At 36.5% G+C, this 12257-nt stretch overlaps 1 protein-coding gene across 11 annotated transcripts in view; it reads right to left on the bottom strand.

The window, feature by feature from the left end:
* Liprin-gamma (liprin protein kazrin) overlaps nt 1-12257 on the bottom strand; it is a 181871-nt gene that overhangs the window by 20545 nt on the left and 149069 nt on the right. For 6 of the 11 annotated variants that reach the window (XM_076776290.1, XM_076776288.1, XM_076776298.1 and 3 more), the window contains 6 exons: nt 10876-11233; nt 6961-7050; nt 2966-3182; nt 2543-2810; nt 1967-2314; nt 1339-1462 (listed from right to left, as the gene is read on the bottom strand). In XM_076776290.1, the coding sequence (XP_076632405.1) occupies nt 1339-1462; nt 1967-2314; nt 2543-2810; nt 2966-3182; nt 6961-7050; nt 10876-11233 (1405 nt within the window). The remainder of the gene's footprint in view (nt 1-1338; nt 1463-1966; nt 2315-2542; nt 2811-2965; nt 3183-6960; nt 7051-10875; nt 11234-12257) is intronic. The other 5 variants (XM_076776291.1, XM_076776293.1, XM_076776294.1 and 2 more) reach the window with 4 other exon arrangements.

Raw genomic sequence — 12257 nt, 5'->3', positions numbered from 1 at the left:
CTGTAAAAATAAAATTAATGACAAAATAAGATAATCAAAATAAGATAACAATAAGACAAAAATCAAGAATATCACTTTGTTGATTGAGGCTTCGTGAAAAAGTTATTAAAACATTAAATTAAAAAATTTTAAATCATTTACGGAAAAATTATTTTCGATTGCGGGGGTCAATTACAATCATTTTTGGTGAATAGACATACCCTCGAAATTCTACCCAGTTTCTAGAAAAAAATTCGAGGTGTGAAATTTTTCGACGACAAAAAAAAGTTTCAAATCGTTCTGGAAAAATTATTTTCGGTTGCAGGGGTCAATTACAATCATTTTTTATGAATAGACATACCCCCGAAATCCTACGCAGTTTCGAGAAAAAAATTCATTACCGAAAATTTCATGTCTGACCATACCATTTACATGTTTCACTGAAATTTCATGCGAATCTTTAAAACATCATAACTCCTGAACGGATTGGAGGATTTTAATGTTTCAAAAGGCAAACGACGCGTATTTTGATGCAGAATATGTAGAAATTCTAAAAATATTCGGAATGTTCTTCCTTAACCCCGTAAAATGAAAAAAAACCCATAAATATGGCCCAAATATTCAAACGGTCATAACTCCTACAATAGTCAATGGATCTCATTGAAATTTAGTCTGGAAGTAGAGCTCATGGATACCTACAAAAAAGTATTAAACAACTTTTCTGTACAGCGCCAAACAAATTTATTAAAAATGAAAAACGAATTTTTAAGAAAAATCGACAGGGGGTAGCTGTTGAAATTTTCCAGCGAAAAAAATTTTTTCAAGTCATTCTAAAAAAAATATTTTCGGTTTGAAGGATCAATTACAAGCATTTTTGGTCAAGAGATATACCCCCAAAATCCTACGCATTTTCGAGAAAAAAATTCGAGATGACAAATTTGTCGACAAAATTAAAAAATTTCAAATCGTTCTGAAAAAATTATTTTTGGTTGCAGGGGTCAATTGCAATTACTTTCGGTGAATAGACATACCCCCGAATTCCTACACGCTTTCGAGAAAAAAAATTCTTTACCGAAAATGTACTGTGTGGCCGGAAATGTTTCTATAACTTTTTAACGATGCCTCAATCAACAAATTAGTATCCTTCATTTTCATCTTATTTTAACCTACAGAATCCACCATTAAAATTTCCCCCAGGAGTGGCCGAACATGTATATTTGGTTGAAACTTATAATGCGAGGACTTTTGTTACTACAACTTCCATTTTAATTTATCGAAAAAGTTCCATAATTGTTTCGACCCCCGGTTGATTGCTAAATTTAAGAAACAGCTGATTAAAATTAGAAGAGTCGAACACACCTTTCAAGTTCTCAGCGTATTCCGTTAGGTCGATATTCCTCGCCCACCGGATGAACCTCTGATTCGTCCATACTAAAGGATCCGTGTCGACTTCTTCGCACTGATGTCTTCTAACCGCAAGTGCCTGTCGTATGAACATGATTGATAACGTTAAACATCTTCGTCATCTATACAGAATATGTAAAGAAAAAGGTGGTCTCCTTAAAGAAATTCCGAGGGTAACACGAACATCAATCTTATAAACATTGCGTTGTAAACGTATATTGAATAATCTAACGTAGTCTTACAAAGACAGAGTAGTAGAATAGATAAAAGTATCTAAAACCAATTTCAATAAATTTGTATGGGGTGGTACAAAAGGAGTAAAAAGGAGTCGATGGGTTATTAGGTACTTTTCATTAGATACACAATTATACACTTTCCAACAAACATACTTTTCACTCGATTATTAAAAAAATAACAAAAGATAGCAAAAGTTGCAGGTTAAGATCGTGGATACTTTCCTTAAGAAGACCACCATTTTCTGTAAATCCTGTATAAAACGATCGAACTTCTCCGGGGCTATCGATTACACGCGATTACGTTGCCGACCCGCGTATAACACGCGACGGAAGACAGTTCTTCGTACCTGGCGGTCGTAGTTCAACATTTGTAGCAAGCGAATGCCATGCACGATGCTGGCCTGATGAAATTTTCTGGTCACACCGAGTAGCTTCTCCAGTTCTTTTTTGTTCAGGTTGTCGAGCATCCGAGCGTCCACCATATTGGTAGCGAAGCTTTCGGAATATTGGGCGAGTCCAAGGTCGGGTAACCATTCGGAGCTGACCCATGTATGACCCAGTTGAGCAATGCATGGATATCGAACGAGATTCGGGTGTCGATGCTCCTCGATAGCTAAACGTAATTTCTTTCTGTGAAGGGGGTGTGTCACTCCCAGCCCAGCCTCCAATTCTGCGTCATTCAGTTCCAGCAAAACCTAAACAATGTTCATTTAAACGGGGAAAAAACGTATTATATCCATCCATCGATTGGACAACCTCTTTCTAATTGAAAGACAGTTTTACAATTTTCATTCTGACTTTATGAAAGCATTTTAACAATTATTTCCACAGTAAAACCACGACAGAAGCGTCAAGAGCTAATCAGAACCACAGAACTATAAATTTGCTACAGCCCGTTGCTTATCGATAGTTTAGCGTCGTACCTTTCCAGATTTAACATTTTCAGCGCATCGTGGGCCATACTGCGGCATACCAAGAGCAACCTCCAACCAAGCCAGGACCGTAGGTGCCCTCCATCGCTCCATAGGCACGGAGACAGCTTCTCTGAGCAGACGAAGTTTCTCGGCGTAACCTTCCTCGGTGAGCGGAGACCATGATCTGTAGGGATCGAAACCGTCGGAGCCCTCGTTGCTTCCGCTACCGCCGCTGGAATTGTTCGCCGCCTTTCGATGCCGGGAACGCGCGAACACTCTGAAAATCGTCAAAAAGAAACTGCCTTTCAGCTAGGAATACGTCACGTTTACGCGAAACACACCGATATTCCAAACAGTACGACGAGAGTTTCGGGAGTGGTCGACTTTGTTCGCGATCGAGACCGACGATCCGAGTGATTTTAATCTTCTCACCTCGAAATGGAACCCCACGTGCCTCCGCGAGTCGCCGAGGATCGCGAATGGGCGGCAGGCGCCGCGATAGGTGGATTCTGTTTGTTTCTCCTCGGTTCGGATTCCAACGGGCTCGACAGCTGTTCGACCGATCGCGATAGCGACGAATTGTCCATGGACCTGGAAAACGCGTTCAGGGGCGACAGTGTGGGGCTACAGTCTTTCGGCGTGGTTGCTGCTGAAAAAATAAAATTTCAACGATCGTGAACAGCGGTACCAATGCTCGAGGATTCTCAACAATTTAAAGATTTTCAATATAATTTAGACTTTCGAGATATTCCGCCATTTTTCTCCGTCATTTTATAGATTCGAAGCGTTCCAAACCCCGTCACTGCAACCGATTTAACCACTTAACTGTAGATATTGTATCACACCTACTTTTGTGTACAATAATGGGAGTTTTTCCTGTTTACAGAGATAAATAAAATAACTATGGACAACTTAAGCGTGTTTCAAATCTAGTGTGTTATTTTATTTAATGTATACAAATATACATTTCTGACTTAGGGAGTTTGTAATGGTATTTCAATGTTTGGCAACTTTGCGATTGCACTGTTCTTAAAATATTAATTCTAATGACAGTGAACATATTATTGCTCATCACAAATTTATCGTCTCATCAAAGTATCGTAGCTTCGATAATTTTTCATATGTTAAAGTAAAATTTGTAGGACGTGTTTTTAATTACACAATGTACTTCCAGAAAATTGAATAAAAAATTGTTCAAAAGCACCCCTTGAAAGTATAATTACATTTTTCTTTCAAGGTTGTTGTTTTCATACTATGATAAAACACCTAAATGACTGAAATTCTTTAAATATACTTGTTTATAATTATTCACTATTTTCATTATTCGCAACGTAGAACGTGCAGAATTATAGTTTGAATCATTATTAATGTAGGATGAAGGTTTCATAAAACTCGAGTAACCATAATTTTTCTTTCATTTATAACAGTGGTGCACAACTTTTTCGCTAGTGAGTCGAACCAAATGAAGTATCATATTCTGAGAGGCAATTCTCGAATAAAAACGGGAATAAAATAATATATTTCAATATAAAAATATATATTTAAACATATATTAAGGTATCTTGCTTCCTATTGGCTTCTTGAGATGAAAAAAGTATACAGGGTGTTCGGCCACCCCTGGGAAAAATTTTAATGGGGGATTCTAGAGGCCAAAATAAGACGAAAATAAAGAATATTAATTTCTTGACTGAGGCTTCGTTAGTAAGTTAGTAAGTTATTAAAAAATTTCAAATCGTTCTGAAAAAATTATTTTCGGCTGCGGGGGTCGATTACAATCATTTTTGGTGAATACACATACCCCCGAAATCCTACCCACTTTCGAGAAAAAAATTTAGGTGCTGAAATTTTTTGGCGAAAAAAAAATTTTTCAAATAATTCTAAAAAAATTGTTTTCGGTTGCAGGAGTCGATTACAATCATTTTTGGTCATTACACATACTCCCGAAATCCTACGCATTTTCAAGAAAAAAATTCGAGTAGGTACTGAAATTTTTAGAGGAAATTAAAAAATTTCAAATCGTTCTGGAAAAATTATTTTCGGCTGCGGGGGTCGATTACAATAATTTTTGGTGAATACACATACCCCCGAAATCCTACCCACTTTCGAGAAAAAAATTCAGGTGCTGAAATTTTTTGGTGAAAAAAAATTTTTCAAATAATTCTAAAAAAATTATTTTCGGTTGCAGGAGTCGATTACAATCATTTTTGGTCATTACACATACTCTCGAAATCCTACGCATTTTCAAGAAAAAAATTCGAGTAGGTACTGAAATTTTTAGAGGAAATTAAAAAATTTCAAATCGTTCTGGAAAAATTATTTTCGTTTGCAGGGGTCGATTACAATAATTTTTGGTGAATAGACCTACCCCCGAAATCCTACCCACTTTCGAGAAAAAAATTCATGTGCTGAAATTTTTTGGCGAAAAAAAATTTTTCAAATAATTCTAAAAAAATTATTTTCGGTTGCAGGAGTCGATTACAATCATTTTTGGTCATTACACATACCCCCGAAATCCTACGCATTTTCAAGAAAAAAATTCGAGTAGGTACTGAAATTTTTAGAGGAAATTAAAAAATTTCAAATCGTTCTGGAAAAATTATTTTCGGTTGCGGGGGTCGATTACAATAATTTTTGGTGAATACACATACCCCCGAAATCCTACCCAGTTTCTAGAAAAAAATTCAGTACGGTCGGAACTTTAAACGTTAATAACTTTTTAACGAAGCCTCCATCAACAAATTAGTATTCTTGATTTTCGTCTTATTTTGACATCTACAATCTCCGATCAAAATTTTTCCCAGGTGTGGCCGAACATCCTGTATAAAAATTGATATAAAATAATATATTTCAATATAACAGCATGAGACTAATTTGCAAAAACAAAAAATATATATTCAAAAATTTATTATGGTACCTTCTTGCTCTCTATTGGCTTTTCAAGATGAAATAAGTACACAAGAATTGACTTTGGATCCCAATCTCTTGAAATATACTAATCTAATAAATTTTTGCAAATACATCATGTGATGCAAACTAATTAAAATTTCGATTTCTTTTTTTTATAAATTAAATAAGGCGTGGGGTACTAATCAACCTTGTTCGAAACAATTATTTTCAAATTACTATTTGAAAGAAAGTATACCATCCAAAATATTTAAATATTATCTTCGTAAAATTGCACTATTTCACGAAAAACAGATTACAATTTCGACAACAATTTCTACTTCATATTTTCCCGGATAAACTTCGCGAAAGGGACTTCGTGCACTTCTGATTTATAGTGTCACGTGACAAAGCACAAAAAACAGAAAATCGTACGCGAAATAAAGTTTATCAATAATATATTCAGCTAAATCGTTCGAGATGATTTATCTTGCATCGAACAAAACTAGCAGAAACGAAGAATAGCATTACGATCGCGCTCCGTCCTATTATTTATTGCACACACCATTCGAAACGTGTATATTTTCGTTATCGTGTCGCACTCAATGATTTCCAATCTCGCTCAAAGTACACATATTGCCCGAATGTTGTTATTGTTACCGAACAATTTTGGCTGCAACACGTGCATGCGCATGCATCGGTCGTACAACAGGCAATTAGCCGATTATTAGGACAAAACCACGACATTAATGGAACCTCAATATTAATTACACCGCGACGGCTACTGGTAAATAAATTAATAACACGCAACAGACAATGACAATTCCTGCAGTCAGTGCCACTGTTTATTCTCAACCAAGTTTTGGTTACTTTCCGTTGGAGCCACGTGAATATGCAAAACAGTGTATAACAAACAAACGCGTGTATTCTCAGTTTAGAAACAAAAACATTAAAATATTTACCGAGGTAAGAACGGTGTTTCCATGCAAAATTTTATAATATTCACAGTAGTATTATTCCCGTTAAAATGCGTGAAATATAAAAATCTGCTCGAAGGAACTTTAACATTTTCAAAACAGAATGACTACAATTAAATTAGACTTTCTTTCTCTTCGTGAAAAAGTGAAGATCCTCTGTTTATACAAAGTGGATTAACTTTCTTAGCGCAGAAAAATTAGCGTTATATCAGAGCTAATGAAAAATTCAAGCAAATCCATTCGTGAGCTTGCACGAAATTTTTAATCGTTATCCATAAAATTTGCTCAACTTCTACGAGGAACCAGATCCATCGACATCAAAGAATGGTTCCTTTCGAAGTACTGACGAGAAGCAGACATAGACATTGTTACAAAGACGAACAAATAAATGAAAAATAGAGGCAGAGAAAGAACAGAGAGAGAGAGAGAGACAGCCAGAGAGATAGAGGTAAATACACACACACACACACACACGCACACGCACAGAAGCACAGGAATCCTCTGGTGGTGGACGATGACGAAGAAACGGAAGGAGACGACGATCAGTGATTATGTTTGGACACTTACACTGGTATATGTGGGATGGTGCAATGGAGGAAACCACGGAGATGCTGTCCATGTCGAGACCGCTTCCCTCGACCGTAATTGTCGGCGTGCCTGCGCGGAAATGTACAATGTAAAAAAAAAAAAGAAAAAAAAACTGTTTTTTTTTTTTTACGCTTCGGGGGAAAAATTGTGGATTCGCTCGACGACCTGTGATAGACGTTACCCATCTGTACCTGTCCTCCGGATTGACGAACAACGAGAGGTACAGCGGGCGTAAAAAGTTTCGCACGAAACTGTCAGCGACTCTGTTTATCGCGAAATTTTCGTAACGTATTGGCAGCTGTTGCACGAGGGTCGTCGGAAAAGTGACACTCGTTTAAGCGTAGAAGATTAAATGCGTTTATAGATGGCCAGGCAGCTTCATTCGTAAGAATAATTAATATCGTCGGTGTTTCGTACTTTCAAAATGGCAACGAAAACTGAACATCTCACGAATTACGAAGTACGTTCTGTTAAAAAGTGACTTAACGCTTCGAATGGGAGGTTTTGCACCATTCTGCCTATAGTTCGAGCCTAGTCGTAGATGATTGTCATTTTTTTGCAAGAGTTTTTGGGAGGAAATTCAAAAGACTACGTAAACTCGTTGCAGACGTGGGTTTATATAGAAAAATAACTAAGTTATAAATAAAAGAAATTTTCATAAATGCATTGTTTTTTCAAGAACGTTCAAGGGGTCCAAGGCAAAATATAAATTTAAAGAAGTAAGCGAATAAACAGCACTTTTCTGTGTTAGAAGCTTATTTTAAGAAGAATATGGTCGCCATGCCAAATGCTCCGTGCACAAATCGTGCAAATGTACAATAAATAGTGTAATAGTGTAATATAATTCTACGGATAAATCGTAAATGTATAATTTATGAATACGTGTATTACAACGTAGAGATAGAAATTTCTTGAAATTTCCTTTCGACGGAAGAGAACATCTTATCATATCGAGTGTAAAATTCGTGCACGTGCATGAGGATTCATAGTAGTCGCGCTCTCTATTGGCCACGACTATGTTTGCGCTAGGCTAAATCGATCAATCCGTTTTAATGCACGAGCACGTGGAATTGGGTTGAATAATACATGAAGGAAATGCGCTCGATTAGGGCACCACCTACGTTCGACTAACATTCGTGGTTGATGGAAGCCATCAAACTATTTTCGTTTTTTTTTTTTTCACCGATGTCTCGACGGATGCTCCGTAATGTACTTTAACCAGACGATTAATCTTGGTGCTCGTTGGGTCTAAATGCAAGAATCATACTGAACGGCTTGGAATGAATAATAATGGCGATCATATTGTGGGCCAGATAACTTAATTACATTTCGCAGCAACTTCATTTATCGAGACAAATTACATTTGAAAGATTGCACTCGAGTCATAATTGAATCAAAGATAGTACTATTTTAGAAAATTATAACTTATTTCCGTACTAATATTCTGCTTTTAAAAAAATGTTTCACTTTGATTTTATTAATTATTACTTATTAATTAATTGGTTATAAGATCTTTTTGGTACATTTTTTCAAATAAAATTTTGAAATTTTTTGTATTTTTTTAGATCTTTAGATCTGGATCTTTTCGAACATTCCTAGAATTTTTACCATTTCCATTTCTATTTATTATCATTTCCGTGTCACTCGCAACGTTACCAACAGATTTAGAAATAAACACAAGAGGAAGTGAGACAGAAAATGGAATTACATAAATTGTAGTATTTTTTAACGGAATGAAAGTTGTACGGTCCAGAATTGAGCATCAATCGATTAATATCATTGGAGTAACCAATCGATTGAGATTATTTAAATATTTAAAGATTATTAAAATACGTAAGGATGTACATCATTGAGGACTATACCGAAAATCCTCTATTTTTTATTTCAAATTGTAGTACATCATTTATTTAAAAAATAACTCGGTATGGCAGTCAGGTCGAAGTGCATAAGGCGAAAGGTCTATTCGTATACTTCGTGTGTGTTTAAAATAGTAGCTTGGAATGTATATTTCTTTTACAATAGCGATTCCTATTTAGGGTAACTTCGAAGAGAATTTTTTTCTCGAAAGTGTGAAGGATTTCGGAGGTATGTGTATTCACCAAAAATGATTGTAATTGACCCCCGCAACAGAAAATAATTTTTCAAGAACGATTTGAAATTTTTTAATTTCACCAAAAAATTTAGGCAGCTACCCCCCGTCGATTTTTCTTAAAAATTCGTTTTTTATTTTTAATAAAATTGACGTTCTACGGAAATGCTGTTAATCTTAATCTACCGTACGTCGCCTCTCAGGCTTCAAGTTCGTAACACAATTAAAATAATCATAAAAAGTTCAAGAACGAAAATTAATTCCTAGACCCAATACTCTTCACAGTAGATGATTGTACAAAGCTAAGTGTAAATTCTTCTCAAGTGACAAGTAAAAAATAATAGTTGGACGTCTAACCCTACACCACCTCTTAGTTCTCCAGGCTAGTGACAAAATTAAAATGGCATTAAATGTTTAAAACCGATAACTAATTCGTAGACCCAATACTCCTCACAGTGGACGATTGTTCAAAGCTAAGTGTAAATTCTTCTCGAGTGACAAGAAAAAAATAATAGTTGGGCGTCTAACCCTACACCACCTCTTAGTTCTCCAGGTTAGTGACAAAATTAAAATGGCATTAAATGTTTAAAACCGATAACTAATTCGTAGACCCAATACTCTTCACAATGGACGATTGTCCAAAGCGGATTGTAAATTCTGTTTAAATGGTATGTGAAAAGAAATAGTTGAGCGTCTAATGAGTTATCCTAACGCAACTCTACACCACCTCTTAGTTGTCCAGGCTAGTGACAAAATTAAAATGGCATTAAATGTTTAAAACTGACAATTAATTCCTAGATCCAATACTCTTCACAGTAGATGATTGTTCAAAGCTAAGTGTAAATTCTTCTCAAGTGACAAGAAAAAAATAATAGTTGGACGTCTAACTCTACACCATCTCTTAGTTCTCCAGGCTAGTGACAAAATTAAAATGGCATTAAATGTTTAAAACCGATAACTAATTCGTAGACCCAATACTCTTCACAATGGACTGTCCAAAGCGAATTGTAAATTCTGTTTAAATGGTATGTGAAAAGAAATAGTTGAGCGTCTAATGAATTATCCTAACGCAACTCTACACCACCTCTTAGTTGTCCAGGCTAGTGACAAAATTAAAATGGCATTAAATGTTTAAAACCGATAACTAATTCGTAGACCCAATACTTCTCACAGTAGACTATTGTTCAAAGCTAAGTGTAAATTCTTTTCAAGTGACAAGTAAAAAATAATAGTTGAGCGTCTAACCCTACACCACCTCTTAGTTCTCGAGGCTAGTGACAAAATTAAAATGGCCATAAAACGTTTAAAACCGTTAACTAATTCGTAGACCCAATACTCCTCACAGTGGACGATTGTTCAAAGCTAAGTGTAAATTCTTCTTAAGTGACAAGTAAAAAATAATAGTTGGGTGTCTAACCCTACACCACCTCTTAGTTCTCCAGGCTAGTGACAAAATTAAAATGGCATAAAATGTTTAAAACCGATAACTAATTCGTAGACCCAATACTCTTCACAATGGACGATTGTCCAAAGCGAATTGTAAATTCTGCTTAAATGGTATGTGAAAAGAAATAGTTGAGCGTCTAATGAGTTATCCTAACGCAACTCTACACCACCTCTTAGTTCTCCAGGCTAGTGACAAAATTAAAATGGCCATAAAACGTTTAAAACCGATAACTAATTCGTAGACCCAATACTCTTGACAATGGACGATTGTCCAAAGCGGATTGTAAATTCTGCTTAAATGGCATGTGAAAAGAAATAGTTGGGTCTTCAGGACAAATGCAGTCGGTGGTTATGCTTACCGTCAGTGGTCGAATCCGAGAGATTCCCACCCACGCTGGTGGCACCGCCGCTTTCTCTGTCGCTGGATCCCCGTACGCCGCTGTCCGCGCTGCAACTTCCGCGATCGCCCGCTTGCCCGCCGGAAGAGCCAGCACCTGCCGCATTGCCGACGTTCCCAACAGTCACTCCTAGTTCTGTGCTGCCTAATGGCGGTTGAGAATTCATATGAGGGATGATACCACAGCCGCCGCCGCCGCTGCTGCTTCCGGCGCCCGGTGTCGCAGCCCCATTCACGCTGCCCCTCGGGAACGAGACCAAGGATTCCTGGTCGCTCAAGCAAATACCACCGCCTCCTCGTTCCGCCAATTGACGCTGTAACTGTACCAACATTACCAACGTTATAAATACACATCAACGTTTCTGTTTGCATTCAGGGGATTGCGGATTGTTTGAATATACATATACATCCGTACACTTATACGGATTGCAAGCCCATTCTGGAGGACCGGAGATTGTCCAAGGTAGAAATGACATTCAACCTGGGCTAGTTTGCAAGCTTTCGAACGAGTCGAGTCAGAGAAGATCCCGGCTCGATCGACTTGAATTGGTCTGTTTGCCTTGAAACGGCTCGAATGGTCAAAATGTAATTTGATTGCGTTTGCCACGGTACGGTGTACAGAAGTTTGTCGACTGTCGCTAATCTATGTACGGGGTGTAGAAAAATTACATGTCACGATCACTATAGCCGGATTCTACACCTTTAGATCGGTGGAGATCTGTTTAACTGCTTAACGATCATATTTTTCGGGTTAACCAAGAATTATCAGTTTTTATTGGATTTTTAAAAATGCGGTTTTTGTTAATTACAATGCTGTATCTAACGTATAATTTGAAGGAAAACAAATATTATCATCCCTTAAATTGTTAGATTAATCAAATATCGTTTTTCAAAGCAATTAAACTCGGGCATGAACGTTAAGGGGTTAAGAAATGGACCTTGACCTTGAAAAGCAAGGTCAATTTTGCGATTCATTTCTTAAACAGATCTCCACCGATCTAGAAGTGTAGAATCCGGCTATAATGATCGTGACATATAATTATTATACACCCTGTATAACAGCTATTCCTTGCTAATATTTGCTACTTAAAAACCGCATAATTTTGGACAATTTTTGAATTTTTGTTAAATCTCAACTTTTGTCAGAAAGAAGCATTTAACGTTATCGTATATCATTTGTTTATGATTAAATATTTTTTTTCTTTAGAAGCTTCTTTGTACCTTCACCCTATAAATGATTTTATAAAATTGAAATTTCTTTTAGATTCGCTGCATTAGCGAACATTAGCGTGGAATCACTGTATATACTTAAGAAGAAGAGTAAATGAAAAGGAATATTCCCGG

Source organism: Colletes latitarsis, chromosome 10 (assembly GCF_051014445.1).
Source record: "Colletes latitarsis isolate SP2378_abdomen chromosome 10, iyColLati1, whole genome shotgun sequence".
NCBI lineage: Eukaryota > Metazoa > Arthropoda > Insecta > Hymenoptera > Colletidae > Colletes > Colletes latitarsis.
Note: the sequence above shows the minus strand (reverse complement) of the source record. Positions and strands in the feature narration are given on the sequence as shown.